The sequence below is a fragment of the Grus americana genome, chromosome 5 (genome assembly GCF_028858705.1).
Source record: "Grus americana isolate bGruAme1 chromosome 5, bGruAme1.mat, whole genome shotgun sequence".
NCBI lineage: Eukaryota > Metazoa > Chordata > Aves > Gruiformes > Gruidae > Grus > Grus americana.
This window is the reverse complement of record NC_072856.1, coordinates 29,184,550-29,205,563: the sequence shown is the minus strand read 5'-3', so window position 1 is coordinate 29,205,563 and position 21,014 is coordinate 29,184,550. Positions and strand designations below refer to the sequence as shown.

Here is a 21,014-nt window from a genome sequence, read left to right as displayed (position 1 = left end):
TCTGCTGTAACAGGGTCCCTGAATCCCTAAGTGGAAGTCCATCCCAGTCCTGACATTTTAAATTTATTTTTATTTTTAAAAGAAAAAATGTGGTTATTAGGAAGAGAGGCTCTTTCTCACGATTCACCAGTCCTATTGAGCAGAAAAGTATCACCAGTTCACTTTTGAATGGCTGGGAAGTGAAGACACTTGTCCTTGGCTATATCAGTCTTGAAACACTGGGATTCATCCCACCTAGGCTGTCCAGAGAGGATTCAATTCTGTCACAAATCCATGACTGGCAGACATGCAGTGCACTGCCTAGAGGTACTTTTCTCTTCCCAGTGTCTATATGGGGAGCCCCGAAACAGACCACGTCATTTGGACACTTCTCCATTTAGACAAGGGTAATCTCATTTTACTACTAGTTTTTGTTTTCTTAACAAGCTACTGCTTTGTTTGGTGCCAGAAATTTCAGTTGTCTGCATCAAAGCTTCCAAGGTAGCAAAGCAAAAAAACCTCCAAACCCAAGTCTCATTCACTCTTCCTTTTTACCTTGAAGGAAGGAAACTTCCTTGTTCATTACTCTACAGAATATGTAGAGCATGGGCATGGTTGAAATGGTGGGAAATAATGCTGTTCATAGTTCCCTGCATGTAAATGAGAACTGGATAGGACTTTCTGAAACTAGTAAGCAGGTGAAGAAATGTTATTGAGAGCTAGTACTGTGAGTTACCAACCTGTTTCAGTAATGATGACTTTCATTAAATGCTTGGGATTTTGTATGCAAAATCAGAAGAAATACTAGTGGAGTAATAATAGTTTGTGTAACAATAATGTGATACAAGAAGGAAGCTTGCTGCACTCCCTTAAAACTTGTTTAAGGGTTTAAAGTCAGCCTGGAATGTCATGTCCTGTAAGAGCTGTACCAAGACCACTGTGCTAGATCGGAACTGAGGCGCAGCTTCAGATCAAAGGAAAACAGCCATCACTTTCAATCTCTTCGTAAAGGATTGATGAAAAGCAATTCTGTCTGTTTTAACCTTGTGATTTGATTTGATTAGCTGATGCATTCATTTGATGATTTCAGAATTTGATTATTTAAGACATCACCATTAACCCATTTGATTTATTGATTCAAATTCTTTGTGACCGAGGCTTGGCTATTGTTGGATTTTAATTTAGAGAATTTAAGCCAGTTTTGGCCTAGTGATATGTTGGGTTGTTCTTAATATTTCCTTGCTAATTTTTAGAAAGAAAGTCTATGCAGAGTGCATAGATCTATGTTTTGTATATTCTTTGTTCTTTTAAACCCAGAAGCCTTGAGGGAAAAAATGTAATTTAGCTTTGGTATTTGAAAGATATTTGGCTCTCTTTAAATTAAATCCTTTGTTCCCACATATTGCACAATACTTCAAGCAGCAGCGAAATAATACCCTGTAAGTTGCAGTTTGCTAATTAGAAGATCCAAAATTAACTAATAACAGGTAATTATCCACAAACTGCTAGTTGCTCATTTTGGCAAATCTCTTCAATGCATCAGTTCACACGCACAAAACCAGGTCCTTACTGTACAGTGAACTGAGCAGAAATGTCCATATAAATAGTAAAAGATAAAAAGTCTAAACCCCCAACATTTAGCTCCACTGAAATAGCATAATGTTGTTCAAAATGACTCAATCCGATTCCCTTATTTGGAGAACTGGTTGGAGGTCAAAAGCTTTTGTATTTAACAGGCTTCTTCAGTGAAAGCCAGTTGATCCTGAAATGGTTGCGAGTGAATACAGTGTGCTAAGGAGCTAGAACAGAGGGAAAGCTAGAATAACACCAAACCGTGGGTGGGAATTGGGACTGGATTTCAGTAGAGAGGTAAAAGGCTCCTACAGGTGAAGGTCTGTTCTGCAGGAAGCAGAAATATGTGAAATATCTAAACACAGCCCAGGAGAACACCTTGACTCTCTATTGCTTGAGAATATCCAGACCACTTGAAAAACGTTGCTGTGTCAGTGATGCTAAAGCAGCCTTACAGCCTGATTTCTTCATGGCTTTTTGTCTGGTTTGGTGTTCACGCTAGACTACTTGGACTTATGTAATGGTGGTGTAACCTGCCAAGGCAAGGAGGAGTCAAGTGAGTGATTTACTGACAGCGGATTCACTTAGGCAGCCAAGCATGCTGCAAAAAATGGAAGATTATAGGACCAGTTGGGTCCCCGGGGTTATTGAGTACAGCCTGCCACAGTCCCAGGCAGCCCTGTCATGGAAATTTAGATGAGAAAGGACCACAAAACATTCACCCTGTGCTAGGAGTGCTGGAAATGTAAAAAAGCAAGAGCTGACTGTGATGCTAAACTCTCAAATCTGTGGCAGTGGAGCAGAGCTGTCTTATGGTTTTCTGACCCAGGCCAAGTGTAGGAGCCAAGGATTAAATCTGGTCTCTTTTCCATGTGTCAATTGCATCATTCCACCTGAAGAAGTTGCTTCATTAAATGACAGCTTGGTTTGAACTGTATCACAAAGACTGCTGCAGTATTGCAGGAGTATTAAACTCAAGTGGGTAACTGAACATGTGCTCTGTCTAATGCTTGTGGGAGCAGCAAAAAGTAATAGTATAAGTCCTTTTCACTAGCTTGATCTTTCTAAACATCTGAAATAAATTTTGGACAGCTTAAATAACAGTATCCCACATGCTAAGATTCTTCCTGTTTAGTGGAATATGCTGAAAGGAAATTACTTTGCTTAATTTCTAAAATGCTGGTTTTAAATTTTCCAAGCAGATTGTCCTATGTACCAGTCCTACCGGCAAAGAAATGAAGTACTAACCATGCAGCACGCCTGCTGTCCTGATTTTTGAGGTAATAAAGAAATTGGGTTCATCCTTGCTCCTCTGTAACTCAGTTATTAGATTGATTTCTAAAGAAAGAGCAGAGTTAGGTTCTAACACAAATAACAATATTTCCCATGGATGTCTCCGCTAATGGCATAACGTGGTGAAAAGGTAAGATGTGCTTTTAGGGTATTTGCTGATCCCCTTCATACAAGCTGCAAGTTCAATTGGATGTTCACTGATCTGCTTCTTTCCTTCCCAGTCTCAAATAGCCATATTACTGGGAATGGCAGAAGACACTTTGTTCAGTCTTGGCTTGTGTGTGGAATGCAAAAACCATCAAGACAGGTCATTGTCCACAAAGTCTTACAGACATCAACAGATCGTGACTTTCTCTGTTTTGTCTTAAGGCAGGAGCCTCTCTTGTTTCTAGTTCATCTAACATTGGTGTGCAATTCATGAATGAAGCAGATGTGCAGAAAGCTCTCCGTCATGGACTCCAGAACCTTCTTTATGGTCATTGCCTTGTCTTCTCTGCTGATTCACAATAACCGAGCTCACAAACTAGGTGGGAGATGACACTTTTTGGGAAGATATAGGATACAGGGTTGACTCTATTTTTCATTTCTTTTGCAACACCTGCTACCTTTCCCTGTCTTCTGGGGAAAAAAAACTGAACAAGCAAGCAAACAACTAATTGAGAAATAAAGCTTTTAAGGTTTTCCTAGCTTGCTTGTGGGTTTTTGAGCCAAAGACACAAAGCAACATGTTTTCACACACACACACACTGGGAAAGGTGACTAAAGTGGTTGTTGAGTGTATATAGATTGTAGAGTGACTTTAAAGCCATGCTTAAGACAAAGAAGAGAAATCAATCAATTAAAAGCATTATGCTTCAGGGAATGTGGGCAGAACAAGGGCTGCCCTTTTCAGGAGGGGGAGAGAGCTGCTCGGCCTGTCAGACATGTGATGGATATTAGCGGCAGGAATTACAGACAGTGCCCTGAAGAAAGAATCAAATTGTCTATTGAAGAAGTGGGCAAAATGTATATCCTTTCCTTTAACAAAAATAACTGCATTTTTCCTCCAAGAGATCAAGCAAGTCAAGTGGCTTTAGTGTCTTTTTCTATTTATGGCCTAGACCAAACTTTCACGACTGGGTGTAAAATTGGAAGACATTTTCTCACATGATCTAGGGAAGTGTATCCTGTATATCAGTACAGAGTGTTGGGCAGATTCTGAAGGTCTTTGGGCATGATTTCAGTCAAGAAAAGAAACGTGATTTGTACCTGGGACCTCTGTACTTTGCACGCAGATGATTTTACCTAAGATTCCTGGTAATAATACATCATCTTCTCAGAACTAGGGTAAAGTATCCCGGGCAAGAGCAAGTCTGTCACATTTCAACAGTATGTATTGCTGTCAAAACTCATCTTTCACCCTGCACAATTCTTCTGGACTCTGCTATTCATATTCCTGCTTCATTTCTTACATTTAGCAGTATCTGGGCAAGCCTTTGGCAAAGATGGTTTTTTGGGGGGATGTACCGTTTCAATAAGGAAGTGTTGCAGTCTCTGGCCATTTGAGAAAAGCAGGTAAGTTCTTTGGAGAGACAAGAGCAATAGGTAAGGAGGATATGCAGCAGAAAGAGTTATTTTCTCCCCCTTGTGTGTTTACAACTTCTAAAATATGTTTTTGCAATATAAAAATTTATCTCACCTGTAAGGATACAGACTTCCTGGAATTCAGTCCCTTGATTACCCCTTGCCATTTCTACTTAAACTTTCGGTCCACTTCTTTTCTGCCTTTGCTTATTTCCTTCACAGAAGTAAGCCTTTTTCCATGTAGATTCAACAGTCTGCCTGTCAGGCACGTTGGGGCCAAGTGGCGGGTAGAACAGCCAGCAAGAACGTGTGGGAGTGGTGGTAGGGTGGTATGAAAATCACTGAGGAGATCTGAAGCTGTTACCTGAACACTCAGCAAGACTTAAGTTGTAGTGACACATTTTCAAGGTCTAAGCTTCTGGCCATAAAAATGCCTTTTGGAGTTTTAAAAAGTTATCAGTAAGGCTTTCCTAACTCAGAAAAAAGCATTACGTTGGCACAAGAAAAGTCAGTTTTATCAGTTAGGGAAGAACTGATCGCATGACTAAAAATAGTCTCTGCATAACTGCACATCTTCATGACTTTCTCTTTTGCACAAAGCAAATGTAATCAAGGCTCAGTCACTAGTATATGCAGGCACACACATATGCATGGTCACATGCATGCTCAGCGATACCACTAGAAAAAGGCTATAATAATGTGTGAACTGTAAGTATCAGTATATACTCAGATACGGCCTTCTTATGTGGAAGCCCACAATAATTATGATGTGGTATATTTTTCCCTTATCAGTGGGTTTAATAAAGAGTGGTGGGTGGGGCTTCTGAGCAAAATAATTCTGAGGAAGTCCGTATTTTATGGCAAAACACAAGTGCTGCTCCACTAAAAAAGCATAGGTTTGTACTCCCTTACGTGGTTACCCCAAGATCTAGCTGCAGCCTTTGACTGTTTGCAAATGAGAACCTAAAGAAGTAGCTTTACTGCAATGTAGTAGTAAGTTCTGATAAGTGTACTTTACCACTAACAGTCATGTTATGTTCTGTAGTTTCCAGGGGGTACCATATCTAGTCTTCTGCGCAGTAAAGCAGGAATCGACAGCACAGCTTGTGACAGCTCAATACTCACTTTGGGAGCCCAGTGGTGTATTCTCAAAACAGTGGTCAGTGCCTAAGGTTGACAGCTTATTTCTCCAAATTCTGTTGGTTTTTTGGTTTTTTTGTTTTAAAAAAAGCGTTTTAATATTTGAGTTGTGTGTCTTTCTTCTCTCCTAGCATAGGTGTTTATTCCGCTTCCCTCCATGCATCTTTATTTGCTGTGACATTTCTTCATTGTCTCTTGTCGAGAATGTGAGGCCTTCTGACCTGGGATTTTCCCCTCCTCTACATTGGATAGAGCCTAGCCCTATTTATCTGTGTCATCTATGTGGAATGTATTATTGATCAGAGCGTCTGCCCATACCTAAACTGTTAATAATCAATGGAAAAGCTGAAAATGGGACCTAGTTCTTCAGATCTTGAGGGTTTCTCTTCCCCTCCCGAATTTCATAAAAGACGTTTCACACAGCTCTAAGAAACCACAGCCTCATATAGGTTAAAAAGAGGTGGCCAGCAGCCAACTTTGAAATAAACACTCTCTGCTCTTTCATTAAAACAAAACATTATCATAATATTAAATTACAAGTCAAATGGCGAAGGTATCTTTCCTTGTGTACAAGATATTATCCTTTGAAGTCATAGAGCTCAGAGTGATTTTCACATGAGGGTGACCAAGTAAGAAAAAGGGAAAAAGTAAACAAAACAGTAACATTGGTTGTTTTTCACATTCCTCTCCTGGTTATAGAAACACACGTGTTTGTGTAACAAGTTTTGTGTTACCCACATCTTTTTCTTTCCCTGAACTTTAACACCCCTTATTCTTTATTTGTTGTCTATGATATGTTAACCTTCTGGTATGCCTCTCCATATTGACAAAAAAAGGCTAACATTGCAGCTGTACCTTTGTGAAATATTTTGAAGTCTGATATTCTATGAAAACTCTTGTTGATGGAGTTGCAAGAAAGAGTAGGAAGCTTGCCAGTGAATCTAGCTGGGATAAAGGAGAAATTTCGTGAAAGAGCTGAGAAAAGGCCAATTTTTGTCCTGGTCCTAGATAACAAACCTATTAGATGAAAGAGACTGCTAACAACTAGTCCTACTGATTATTGCTATTTTTCTTCTTCTTAAACCAATGCAAATAAAACTTCTCACTCATAGAGTAGCACACTAGCGCTTTGTAGAATGCAGAACTGGATGGTCAGGTTGGGAAGTCAGGAAAGTGACCTGGCCAAGCAGCATGTGAGTCTGCCTCATTCTACGTTTGCACCAGCAACTATCTCTAGACTGTGTGATGACACAATTTCTTGTGTCCTGACCCCTTCCAGTTCAGTTGGGGGCTTTATCTGCTGTTGATAGGGGTTTTCTTTGGCAGCTGCTGAGTGGCTGTCTCTATCACCATGTATCACCATGTATTTACCATTCCAGATGCCACAAAAAAACCCCAAAATCTGTTTTGTTCTTGAGTTTACTTTGGATTTGTTGGTTCTGAACTCTTTTAAGGATTCCAGACACTTGCTCTTCATGCATATGGTAGAGCTGCTGCCCATTAAAGGCTGCGTTTGACTGTCTCTTGGAAATTCCAAAGTTCACTTCTGCTAGCTGGGTAACTGCGTGACATTCTTGGTAAAGTCTTGCTGCTCTGGTTTCCCAGCACGTTGGTGTTTTAAATGCTTCCCAGTTCATTTGTCTTTAGGTGTAAAGACATCAAGCATAGGCAGTAACAGTTGCCTTCTCTCTTTTGTGAGTATGACTTGGTAAGTGAAGAATGATATGTTGCAATAACTATCAGGTCAAATTACTTGCTATTTGTCCAGCTCACTTAGCTTGATACATTTGAACTTCTCTTTCAAATTAACTAACCAAAATGAGAACTGTAGCCGTAACTATAGTAATCAAAATGCAGTTTACAGTGTTTTGCTATGTTATTACTGTGAAACTCCACTTCAGAAGAAATGTCAATAGTAATAGCTCGGTAAGAATAGGTACTATTTCTGAATAGGTCTATACCAGCATCAGACTGAGGACAACCAGGAATATTGTGGTTCTAGAAAATCTCTTTCATTCTACACTCTGTGGTCTGTACCTACTGCTGACTCCTCCTCTGGATGCTTTTTTCCAACAGGAGTATTTGTGCTACGTTAGAATAAGAGATTTAAGCCTCATTCTTACACTTTCATGCTCAGGTCAGTACTTCAAATCACACATCATGCTGTTGATATCAGACTGCATTTCAATACTAGGAAGACAATAAGAGGGAGCTTTTCCTGCTGCAAAAATTTTTGCCTTCTTTACAGAGGTTCTTCATGTGCCAGAACAACATTAGAAGTAGCCATGTAGCTGTAAGCATCCTTTTATAATAATGGTTTAACAGCATTTTCCACAGCCTCCTAGGAAAAAATCAAATAGGTGGTATCTCTGCTTCCCCCTCCCCTTAATAACTACTCAAGTTAACTACTGCTCAAGTTGTATGTGGGTAGGTTGTTTGTTTTTAAAGTTGTTTTTGGGGTGGGAGTGGTTTCTTGGATTTTATTTATTTAATGATAAATTTGCAATACTTACAAGTTTCCTTTTTGATAGATTTATTTAGACTTTTCCTAATCCCTTGCTCCCCCCTAGGTTGAGATGAATGTCATCTCTGGGGCAGTCTCCAAAGGGACAAATCTTGCTGTTGTAGTAGAAGCAACTAACTAGCAGGGTCTTTCAGTCTTTTGTCTTTCTATAAGGGTAGTGTAACTCTTTCTTCTTCTTCCCTCTTTGTTTTTCATTAAAACAAATGCCCAGGTGGCCAAGAAGGCCAACAGCATCCTGGCTTGCATCAGGAATAGTGTGGCCAGCAGGAGTAAGGAAGTGATCATCCCCCTGTTCTCAGCTCTGGTGAGGCTGCACCTTGAGTCCTGTGTTCAGTTTTGGGCCCCTCACTACAAGAAAGACATTGAGGTGCTGGAGTGTGTCCAGAGAAGGGCAACAAAGCTGGTGAAGGGTCTGGAGCACAAGGCTTACGAGGAGTGGCTGAGGGAACTGGGGTTATTTAGTCTGGAGAAGAGGAGGCTGAGGGGAGACCTTATCACTCTCTACAACCACCTGAAAGGAGGCTGTGGAGAGGTGGGTGTTAGTCTCTTCTCCCAAGCAACAAGTGATAGGACAAGAGGAAACGGCCTCAAATTGCTCCAGTGGAGGTTTAGGTTGGATATTGGGAAAAATTTCTTCATTGAAAGGGTGGTCAGACACTGTAACAGGCTGCCCAGAGAGGTGGTGGAGTCACCGTCGCTGGAGGTGTTCAAAAAGCGTGTAGATGTGGCACTTCAGGACATGGTCTAGTAGACATGGTGGTGTTGGGTTAACAGTTGGATTTGATGATCCTAGAGGTCTTTTCCAACCTTAAAAATTCTATGATTCTATGAAAGGAAGCTCAGAGCAGAGCCAGTTTTAAAGAGAATAGGTAGAGGCAAGGATACCCTAATTTTTTTAATAAAGCAGTCAATCATTAATAAGGGTGTTGAAAGAAGAGGAGCTAGAGGAAGTTCACAGTGTTATATGTTTACTACTTATTCCACAAAGAAGATTTTGTGATTTAGAAGAGAAAATACAGTATGCCCAATAGCAGGAAATCCTGAACAATGTTCTTAAGGATTGGTATGGTCAAATGAAACGAACGCTTACTCTTTACAAATGACATTATATGTATTAGGCTATCCTTTTTTGATTAAACATTAATTTTTCAACTTAAAACATGGCATCTGGTGCTTTCCCCAAAGTTGTAGTTTCATTTTTTTCTGCTACATTTGTCACTGCCACATCTTGGAAACAACTATGTATATTGAGCTGGCTGGTTTATATATCCTCTATTTAATTTAATATCTGAGTGTTTTCCCATTATTAAAAATAGATGTAGTGAAATATTTTTCTTGTTTCATTGCTGGGCAGACTGTTATGCAAATGGCTTTGTGTGTGTGAATATTACATTTCTGTGTGAGAGGGCACAGTGTACAACTGTGCATGCTCTCTTCAGGGCAAAACCGTATTGAGAAGCACTTTGCAGTTTGTGCACAGGGCCTTCAGTAGTAGCATGGAAACCATCTGGGAGTGTGCAAGTTTTTAGGCATTTCTCTTTTGCTACCACTATCCTCTCAGTGTTGCAGAATTTACTGGTAGTCACGTGCTCTTCAGCAGAGGGTGGATTTTGGTATGTTTTAATGAAGCTACAAGATGATATTGTTTCTGATACAAAATTGGAAAAGGATGGAATTATCTGCCATGTATGGATTAGTTTTGGATCCCTCAATAATCTCCCAATGGATTCATATAGAAGCTGAATATTGGAGGAAAGTTTGTAGCATTCCACGGCCAAGAATCCTGGAGAAGGAAATTAGTGTTGTCTGTTCTTGACCTTTAGGTGAACCAAGAGTGTTGATAAGACAACAGTAACCAAGTCTTTGCGTCACACTTTCCCTTCATTTGGCTAAAAGCATCATCCCCAAGGTTGATCCCACTATCTGTGTTGTTATACACAGTGACTCAGAAGGCTAATAGCAGAGTGGGAATGGGAACCCTGCTCATGAGCAGTGTCTCTGCTAGACACAGTGATGTGGCATGAGATCCTCTGTTCCTATCTGGGAAGAATTACCAGAGAAAAGGTGTGTATCTAATAAAGCTGCTTTTAATGATGTATGGAGCATCCTTATAGCTGACTGACTTACACTGCTATGCAAGGGTTAAGTTCTCAAAGGGAAATCCTTAGATGATGAAGAGCTGTTGGCAGTCATCCTTGTGTCAAAAGTAGATCAAAGAGAAAAGAAGTGCAGGAAATGTGCCTTTGTGCTTGGATAGCCTCTGTGAGCAGAGCAGCCCCTGAGGGATTCTTGGAGCAGTGCGTATGTTTAGAGCATTCCTAAGGCTGTTCCTGGTAAAAGAAGGATAGAAAGGAACATTAAGTAACCTCGAAGATCGAGGGAGCCCAAGGATAACTTAAAGTCACTTTTATCCTCTCCACTTATGTTGTGTAAAATCAAGTAATTGAAAATAATTCTCTTTTTACTAAATTGAATTCTACGGGATCAATTCCATATTCATTGTAATAATTCAGTCAAAACCCAGATCTGAATATTATATTTCTTTCACTTTCTTGCTGGCACACAATTTCTCTTTTGCTGCAAAATGTTGTACTGGGATGCCATGGAAGCTGAAGGGCAAGGGCACAGAACTCCTGCTACAGGCCACAAAATGCAGAGGCATCCGGAAGCTGGTGGCTGAACTTCTAGAGGGTAGCTCTCTAGCAATTATGTCTCCCATTTCTCTTTTGCCTAATTTTATTGGTCTCTCTGAGCAGTTCACAGAGGGGTTTTTTTTTGTGTCTTAGCATATGAGTTTGTTGAAAATTAAATATTCTGTCTCATAGGAAACTGATTTTGGAAATCTTGTTTCATTTCTAATCATGATGAAGACTCTAAATCCTAACATTTTTTCACAAACCAAATTGTTTCAAATTTATGCTTTGACTTAATCAAAATGAGTCATTCAGTATGGCAAACATTCTGTTTTGAAAGCATTAAAATATTTCAACTAGGTATTACTCCATTTTACTGCATGAACGTTACAGACTCTGAACTCAAAGCAGATTACGGAGTAAAGAAGACATGTTTCAGCTTTAACAAAATGCTATAATAGTTTCCACGTGAATATTTGGAAGATATTAGTATTTCCCATTAAGTAATGGAACTGGCATTTTCATATAAAAACATGCCATGAGAAAATAGCCACTGCTCAGCATTTTACGGTCGTCAGCAGCGAGTGAGGCTACGGGCGGTCTTTCGAGGGAGCCCTTCTCTTCTGCCTTCTAACGCTCCCTGCATCTACAGGCTTTATATCTTCCTTCACCTTCCCTTGTGACTAATTATGCCTGTCACATCTATATGTGTGAATTCACACATACATCTCTCCTTTTAAGCTGCAATTGAAAAACCCTATAATGAGCGCTGTTCTGAAGGAATAAAACAATTATATTTCTTCCTCTAAACTTATGCACAAGAACACAACAGTTTTGAAGCACTGTTCGTTTGGAAGGCAAAATGTATCTCCATTATGTATTCCTTGGTTCTTCTTTGGAGCTGCTTGAAAACCTCTATTAAGAGTTGGACACATCCCTCTTATTAATCTCGGAGTTAAACATCTGATGTAAGCCAGTCATCCAAGCTATGGTCCTTCTGTGATGATGGTTCTTTGACAGTTTGTTTTACAAAAAGGTACCTTGTGGTGCCATTTCACATCCCTTTCCTCTAATGACAAAGCCACCTTGAAAGCCTTGCATCCCTCCTCTCCCCCAAGCTTGTCATCCTTAGGGTTTTGACAATGTAACCATTTGTGTGGCCCAGCTGTAAACTAGATTGAAAATATTGAAAGGTCAACCTAAAAAAATAACCAATGAGGAAAATTTTCCTTAAGAATGGATGGTGTTTTTATTGCACAAAAATGAAAAAGTGTTTTAAAGTTTGAAAAGTGAATAAAAGGTTTCAAAGAATAATTTTTTTTCCCACTTTTTGGTTTATTGAACACTTCTGATACTTTTTTTCTTTCTCTCTCTTTTTTTTTTTTCTCCCCTTCTTTTTTCTACCTCTGTTTTGGCCACGTTTTACAAAGCCAAGAAGATCCATATTGCCTATGAGAAAAACACAGTTATGCCCCCCTTAATTTATTTTAAATGTTTCTTTCCCTGTTAATGTATATGGAGGAGCCAGGGAGGAAAAGGTACCAGAGTAAGAGTTCAGGATTTGGAATTCTGCTGTCTCCAACATAGATGTGATATAAGCAGCAACTGTGGTTTTTTACATGCCATCACCCCAGGAATGGCCAACTTTCAGATGCAAAGCTGTAGCTCAGACCAGTGAAATTCCACCAAGAAAACCAGATGTTTTTCATATGGACAAATCCCTCTTATTCAGGACCAACATTGGTACAACCTGTGCTAGCTGTCAGTATCATGTCTGTACACAGCTAGCAGAAATGGAGTAGATGCCTCTTCTGCTAGCGGTCACCCCAGCCTGAACAGAGAAAAGAAAGTAAGGATGAGAGCAGAATGCAGCTCTTCTGAACAGTGCATCCCAAAGGTCCTTGGAAAGCCTTCAGACAGTTGGGTAGCATGCGATTGATTCCTGGCAGCTTTAATAGAGGTGAGACACAATGCAAAACCTAGCCCTTATTAACAGTGAGTAATAAGCAGCAAGTATTATAAAAATAGACATATGAGTAATGAACAGCTGTGCTATAAAAAGAGAAATCTTTCTAAGTTAATGTGTCAATATGTGCACACGTGAGTACGCTCATGTATACAGTACACAATTAGTAGATAGCATATTTTTGGATTTCAGGACTTGGTTTTGGCATGCTATTTCTCAACTGTAATTAAAATAGTCATTCAGATCTATTTCAGTAGATGTACATGTACACTGAAAACTGAATAAGAAATCATAAATAGCAAGCTTCTATTCCAAGGCAATATGCCAAGTTAGGGAAGTAGTATCAAGAGGAGGGACCCAAGAATTCCATCTTACATCTTATCTAATAGGTGAGTTTTGTGAGAAAAATGTAGATGGCATGGGCAAAATTTTTTCTGGGTGATTTCTGTCTAATAGCTGTAGCAAAGTGGTGCAAACCTGCAATGCACTGCATTTTGTGCCAGAGCTTATAGAGTCTTTGTTTTTTAAGTGCAGCATAGTGATTTTATTAGAAACAAAGATTTGAGTAGTTGGACAACAGTATTCAGGAAACATCACTATCCAGGGACAGAACCGGCCACCGAGTGACCGAAGAGAGAAAGTGAGGAAATGATAGACAAAGCAGCATTTTGTGTAACTAGGGGCAGCCAGGAAGCAGGCATGCTGTGAGCAGCAGGAAAGAGGACCATAGGAATTCTGTAGAACTGTAAATGTCTAGTCATTCTGTATGTCATGGAAACTGCAGACGATCTTTGGCAGTCCAAGTGAATCTTGTAACTGGGAGTTGCTCAGTGCCTGGTTGTGAAAAGCTCTTCAGATCGATCCACTTAGCACGCTTCAAGGAAGATTCTTGTCAGCAGTCAGCAGGTGGGCAAGGAGGTGGCATTCTGTCTTTTGTGGATGGGATACCAGATAGGATTGCAACAGCTGAGTAGGTTCTCTAAGTAATTAAGCAAGGAGCTACCAAATGTAGTCCATACTAGCATAAATGACTGATTTTAGTTTTGTAGAATGTAAGTACTTTTTAGAAATCTTCTAATGGTGCCAAAGAAGAAGAACGTACAAGGTGTGTTCTTAGATGCCATTCATGTTCTGCATGCAAAACAATACCAAAGTTTAAAAAAAAATAATAAAATCTGTAAGTATTCTGCTAGCCAGGTATGTTGTATAAGACTTGGGTCTACGAAATGCATGTCTGTGTTCTGTGGGGAAAAGAGGCTGCATGGTTTGACTGGCCTCCAGCTCACTGGAGGGAAAGCAACCTTGTTAGGCCAGACTTGTTCGGATGGTGTTAAATTAGCAACCAAGGGAAATGATAGAAAAGCAAGGAATAAAAATCACTTGTTTAGCAGAGAGTCAAGGTGTCAAGAATAAAATTAATCAAGGCACCAAAGACTAAAAGAGGAGTTCTTTAATTGCCTACTGCTAGTGTGATGAGGCTGGCTAATAAACAAGTGGCAATGGAATGGAATAACTAATTTCTAAACCTAAGTGCTGATAAGCTGGAATTTCTCAGACTAGGAGGGAGTGATTGGAATCAAAGGACAGAAGTAGGTTCAGAACAGCATCGCATGGCAAAAATGACATCTCCTCTTTCCCTAGCCATTGAACCAAATGATCTTGAAGGACAAAAGATCCATTAATACCTAAAATCAATGGTGATGACTGCTATTGACTCAAATGCAACTAAAAATCTCAATAAAATACTAACTAGCCTATTGTGTGTAAGGGGAGAGAAAAAGTGTTTGTGTGTATGTGTGTGAAGCCTTCAATACAAGTGGCATATTGGCGGTCTCGTTCTGCTAGCATGAGACCATCTTTGCAAATGTTGAGTAGATGACAATATCACATATTTGGATATTGTCTTAGGCCTATTTTGAGTAAATAAAGAACGGAGGTAAAAACCGAGCTCAGTACTAAACCGAGATGTTATATGAACGGAAGCGATTGTGGCTTGAATGCACACTTCTTTGAAACAGAATAAAATCTGAAGTGGCCTGGTACTTCAGCCTAGATATTCAAATAAATGGACTTTACTGCCTAAATAATATCTGAAGTTCTAGATCATGGTACTTCAGAAGAGGTAAATCTCCCAAAGTTTAAAACAATGTCACACTAACTGAGTTGAAAGAAAGGCTGTGGACAGAAAGATGCAGATAATGATTGGGTTGTTTGTGTAAATGGCCAGAAACCCATAAACCTATAGGTGAAAGGGGAGGCTATGCTGGTATAAAAAATAGGGAAAAAAGTATATTGCTTGCAATAAAAGTAAGTTGAAAAGTCAAAAGTTTAGCAATAGATGAAGAAAGCAAAAGAAAACAAGAAACCAGAAGCAGAGTTGGGAAGTCTAAGGAAGTTTTCCAAGTGTATTAGTAGCAAAAACATCTTAGCAATGATATTAATCTGTCATAGATGTGTGTGGTAGACTTGTCAGTAACAGAGACAAAAAGAAAAAGAGTTTGATAAATATTTCTCTTCTAGGAAAAAAACAAACAACCCAACAACTGATGCTTCACTGTCACATAGAAATAATGCAATAGTTTTCATAGCAACACAAAGATGTGAAAAGGCAGTTATTAAAATGCCGGCTTTGTAAAACAACTGGTCGAGACAGCTTGTGTTCAAGAATTTTGAAAGAAGTAGCTGAGGAGCTTTAAAAGACATCAGTGTTGAATTTTTCAGTAAGCGTTGGGATACTGAAGAAATGCTGAAGAACTGGAAGAAAGTTAATGTTGCATAAGTATTTAAAAGGGTAAATGGAATGTGCTGGATGGTTGTATTTACAAGTGCTGATATACTCTCTGCCCATATGAATACGACTGCCTGGTAATACGAAGATTCTGCCTTAACATCAGTCTGAGTGAAAATATCAGAACACTTGATATAGGATCAAAGAACTAGAAGAGGGTTTATAATTGCATGTCAATCTAAAGGACTTATTCAAAAAGACTTCTTGTTGCAGTGTCAGTTTTTAAATGAGTTTATAAGTGACAAAAATAGTGTGGATATAGGATTCCAACTTCAGTCACATACTTAAATTTGTAACGCTTGATAGGTACTTTAGTGCCTGCCTTGGCTGGTACAAATCGCTATGTCACATGTAGATTTAAAATAAAAGTATAAACAGGAATCATTGTTGATTAACTCTGCCTGTAAGTTTCTTCTACGGGTAAGTTCTGGGCTATGTGCTATTTAATAGTGTTAGCAGTAAGTCAAAAGACAACATAAAAACTGTACTGATAATCTCCTGATAACATAAAGATTAAGATAGAAAAATATAAGGCAGACTCCAACTCACCAATGCAATAAAACCAGGTATCTCAAAGGGAAATAATATAGATATAGAGTGTGGGAATACCTGGTCTGGAAGGTCATATGCCAGAGAGAGACTTGATGTCATGGTGGACAATCAACTAAGATGATTTATTTTGGCCAAAATGACCGATGAGGTTGTTGCACAGATAAAGAGGGAAATCTCAGGAGGGAGCAGAATGGCCATTCTGCATAGCATGACATTAGTGTGCACTGATGTCTGCCTTTCACTAAGAACCCTGGAAAAAATGGAGGGGGCTCTGAGAAGATCCTGAAGTATCACCTTATATAATAAGCTTTGGCAAAACTGCATTTTGTCGTGATGCTCCCCTTTTTGACCATTACCTGCAATTTATCTGGACAGAGTACAAAAAGAGTGATGAATTAAGCAAGGGACATGGGGACCAACTGTCTAATGAGCAAAGAATAAAGAAGTTTAATAGCAAGCAGCAGGAGATCACAGTGACATTTTCAAGGTGAAAGGTTAATAACTTAAAGCTGTAAATACTCATGAAGGAGAGAGATTATTTATTGAGCTGAAAGTGGAAGGTTTAGGAGTAATTGAAAAATACTAGGATAGGTAGTAGACAGAGAGTCTTCTTTTTGTCTAGTCGGACTTCCTGACAGTCCGATCTATTAGTCTGTATGTTAGTTTATCTTCTCATAAGAAGCAGTGAGAAATACTGAGTTGCTATTTTGATATCAGATGGGGAAAACCACTAGAAAACGCTCTAAAGGAAATGCCTATTTTGGCAGGAAGATGGCTTGGCTGACCTGGAATTGATTTCCCATCATGAGTTCTAAAAGTATTTTCTGTAATTTTCTTCTCTTCTGCAAAGTAACATAAGGATTCAGGAAAAATTTCAGCCCTGCAGGTGTCTGAATGCTTTTTTTTCTCTAAGATAGTGAAAGAAATGGAATTACCTTCCCAGTGCTGGAGGCTTCTGGTTTTACTGTGTTTGATTACAGAAAAAGTGATGGATTTGTGCTGTGCTGTTAAAAGGTCCCATATTTTTGCTGTGACAATTGAATATTGTTACATTTACTGTTTCTTCCTGATCATTTTATGTTCCTTAATGGCAGACTTAGCTTAAAATCACAGATCTCCTTTCTCTCCGTCTTTTATTTCTTTTCACTTAAATGATTGTCTTTTGCTGATCAAGACAGAGAAATTGTGTAGTTGAAAAGAGATAGTTTTTATTTGTCTAACGCTGAAATTCATGTCATACAAGAATTACATACAAGCATGTATGAGAGGATATGATGTGGGTTTATTGAAAGCATCTCTGGAGTTTCAGAGGGAAGTGGAGAAGAGTTTATGTTAGTGTCTGTGTGCAATAGATTTTCAGTTCAATAAGAGAAGTTGAATGAGTGAGAGAGAAAAATAATTGAGATGTAAAGTACAAGTGTAGGCTGGACTGGAGTGTTACAAAATCACTATCCAGATCTCATGCATGGATTCCTCATACTGTGAGTCCTTTTCTGCTGAGTTATAGCCAGAAATTCTTTGCTATGAGGAAATAAATGAATGAGGGCATATTTCTGTGGCGGCATATGAACAAATTCCTTGCCTATCACTGGGTCTGGGGTCTCCTGTCCAAGTATATTTTTTCTCTCAGTGAACTCAACTGTAAAATCTACCTTTCCTTCCTCTTGTATGCCCAGTTCAGTAAGTGGCATCTTCCCAAGGTTTCCAAGGTAGGTGAGTAGGGTTATTACCAGGCATTTGAATGAACCCTCCTGGCTTTTTGCCAAAATCGAATAGGATGTTGCTGACAGTCTGCACAGTGCATAATGTAATTAGCAGATCAAGTTTTATGCAGTGCTCGTTGTGACAAAGCAGTAAAGTTGTAATATATCTCAATACCAGACCAGCAAACTTCTTGAGACACTTATCTCAAAAGTACAAAAACCTTTTGTACCTTGTTTGTGTCAGCCATCACCAATGGCAATGGATATTTTTTTCACACTAAAGGAGTAGATTCATATTTCAAGTAGCTGAGGCCTCTGTTCATGGTAGTCTGTCACTGGAACTTGTGTTTGCTAATGAGAAAAATGAGGAAAATCCCAAAGGTGTTTATGTAATTGAATGGCGGGGAGAGTGCAAGTCAAATATTGTGATTAAGTTTTAGTTTTATCAGGAGGAATATCTCTAGCAGAACTTCTGTCATGACCGTACTATGTTTTGTGGGTCCATGATATTCAGCCTGTTTCCAAAATACACAAGCAGCTTGGAGCATGCGAGGAGATGAGTGGGCGGAACAGACTTTACAGAAAGCCCTGAAGGAAGTAAATACTGAAGCTACAGCAGTACTTAACAAAGATCATAAGATATAGAACTGAATAACATCTCAACAGACACAGAACATAAGTTGGCAGGAGCAGACTCAAGTTGTCAAAAGGTCTTGTTCTTTTTCCACAGCAGAATTTCTTTTAATATGGTGAAACACATTTGTTTGCAATATGTGATTGATTTTTAGCATGGATTTTTTTTGACAGTTTTATGAAGAGATTCCCCTATTGTTTTTCCTAAGGCAAGCCAAGAAAGGCAAGCCTTTCATAAGGCTGGCCAAACAAGAATTGACATTATTTTTGAGGATTTCATCCCATTATTGAAGGTACCTTACTTAGCAGACCAGTGCCAATGTCTTTTATACAGTGCAGAATCAGCTTTTCAAACATTAATGTCCCTACATATTTGAACACAGGCAGGAAAAAATGTGGAGACCACAGGTCTGTCATCAGTACAGCATGTGTCTGCTGCAGCATGATACCGTTCTGTTCCACAGTTATCCTTTCCTTGGAACCCCATGAAGACTGATGGCTGTCTTCAGTGCTGTAATAAAAGATGGAAGGATACAACATTCTCATGCTATGAAACATTTCACAGCATTTTACTCACTGCGTGATGCGCATTGTCATATATATTAAAATGAAAATAATTTTAGCAGTTTAAAATCAGACCAGATATTGCTGAAAAACTAAAAGCAGTGGTAAGTTTGAAAAAATTGAGCATATGTTCAAGTTTTGGGTTGGTATTTTTGAGTTTCTTTTTCTAGATCCTTCTGTATGTTTTCATAATATTACTGTTCAAATTAGTTCTGTTGAGAATATCTTAGCTGTTAGCAATGGCATGTATATACATATTTTTCTCAACTGCAATTCATGTGAATAGGATTCTTGTCTCCTCTGACATGATTTCACATTTTTATATTGCTGAATTCATAACCCACATGGCTGAGGTTTGAAAGCACCTCATTTTGCATCTCTCTGAACACCTTTTGAAAACAAATATGTTTGGTTTGGTCAACTTGTTTATGATCCTAGAAAAGAAAAGACCAGGAACAGTCTTAAGTAAAGATTCCTGCATGCTTAGTTCAGGACTTGTGTATTTTCACATGCACAGGTTAAATAAATAAAAAAGCCATTGATGGTATGAGTCAGAGAAAAAAACAGAAGTCAGAAGGTACTGAATATTTAATTGTCAGGCGTACTATAATGGATAATAATTTTGGTAAATTTGTTCTACTTTGAATAACAAAAATTTGACCCAGAAGAACACCTCTGTTTAAAACCAGCTAATCTTAGCATGCTGGATTTAATATTCACATTAGTGAAGTAGAAAATAATTTCTATCACCTTTTATATCTGTTGTGATTTTGGTCTTTTTTTCCAGCACAACCAAACTTTGCATCGGGACTCTTAAGATTTGATCTGAATTAAAACGCACCATTGTGTATGTATTGGTGCCATAATTATGATCGAATGTCAGTTACCAGTGAAGGGTTTTATAGATATATGACAAAGGGATCCCTGAGATAGACCAGTGCAGGTGGATTAATAAGAAGGGTATTGGAGAGAGTATCTATTACTAGATATCAAATACAAGAAAGTTACCCAATTCCTCTGAAAATCCCAGCCTTCATGCCTGGCAGTAAGAAAGAAATCTGTTCTCTGGATGTGTGTGCAGTGGTGCAAAGGTTTCATTAGTGTTAGTTTCAGATGGGGTGTTCTTGCACACTGAAGATGAGAGCACTCATGCAGGTCCTTCCAAAAGATTGCTGATAAATCTATGTCATGTATTGTATACATAGCATATATTTTACAATTGAACTCTTCTTCTAGTCATAGAATCATAGAATGGTTTGGGTCAGAAGGGACCTTTAAAGATCATCTAGTCCAACCACCCGCCCATGGGCATGGACATCTTTGAGTTGCTCAAAGCCCCATCCAACCTGAATGCTTTAGAGGTGTAGCTGGCAGGCAGCTAGATGTACTGTTGCTGCAACGTGGGCACTACTGGAGTATACAGTGTCTCTTTAGAGGCTATACACTGGTAGAAATGAGAGTGAATAAAGAACAGTAAAGAACACATTATTAAGTAAAATTTTTTGTTGTAGTTATGTTTCTGGGAAGTGGTAGGGCTATTTTGAGACATCAACAGGACAGTACTGCACCAGTACGCTGTAATGAGGGTGAGTGTAATAAAACAGGGCTTTGTTAAATGCATGCTCATGTTTAACAATATGGGAACATAGTTTTATGTAGAAACATCAAACTTTTCCCTGTTCTTGTTTTGCTGTAGTTGTTGTCTCCTGTTCTGGATCACATGAAGAAAACTCTTCTTCACCAAATCCACCTCAGAAGCTCTCCCTGATAAAAAATGGGATGGTGTCATTGCATCAGCCTTCTAAACCAGGTACAACAAGTCCTCTTCCTTACATCCACCTTATTTCCACTTCAGAATCTAGGTGCAGGATAGATGCCGGCAGTCACAAGGACCCTTTACCAGAAAGTTGTGCCACTGGCTTGCTGACTGGAAATGGAGCAATGACTCAGAAAGGCCAGTGTAATCTTAAGGGAATCCCTTACTTCCTTATTAAAAAAAACCTCCAACAAAACCCCCAAACAAACAATCAAACAAAAACACAGCAGAAAAAAAAAAAGGGGGGGGGGGAATAATCTTCTCCAAAAGCACAGTGAAATCCACCAG

The 21,014-nt window shown here is 39.0% G+C and overlaps 1 protein-coding gene across 1 annotated transcript in view; it reads left to right on the top strand.

The window, feature by feature from the left end:
• Positions 1-21,014, top strand: part of LTK (leukocyte receptor tyrosine kinase) — a 108,360-nt gene that overhangs the window by 23,357 nt on the left and 63,989 nt on the right. The window contains exon 2 of the mRNA XM_054828571.1: positions 20,607-20,720. Coding sequence (XP_054684546.1) covers positions 20,607-20,720 — 114 coding nt within the window. The remainder of the gene's footprint in view (positions 1-20,606; positions 20,721-21,014) is intronic.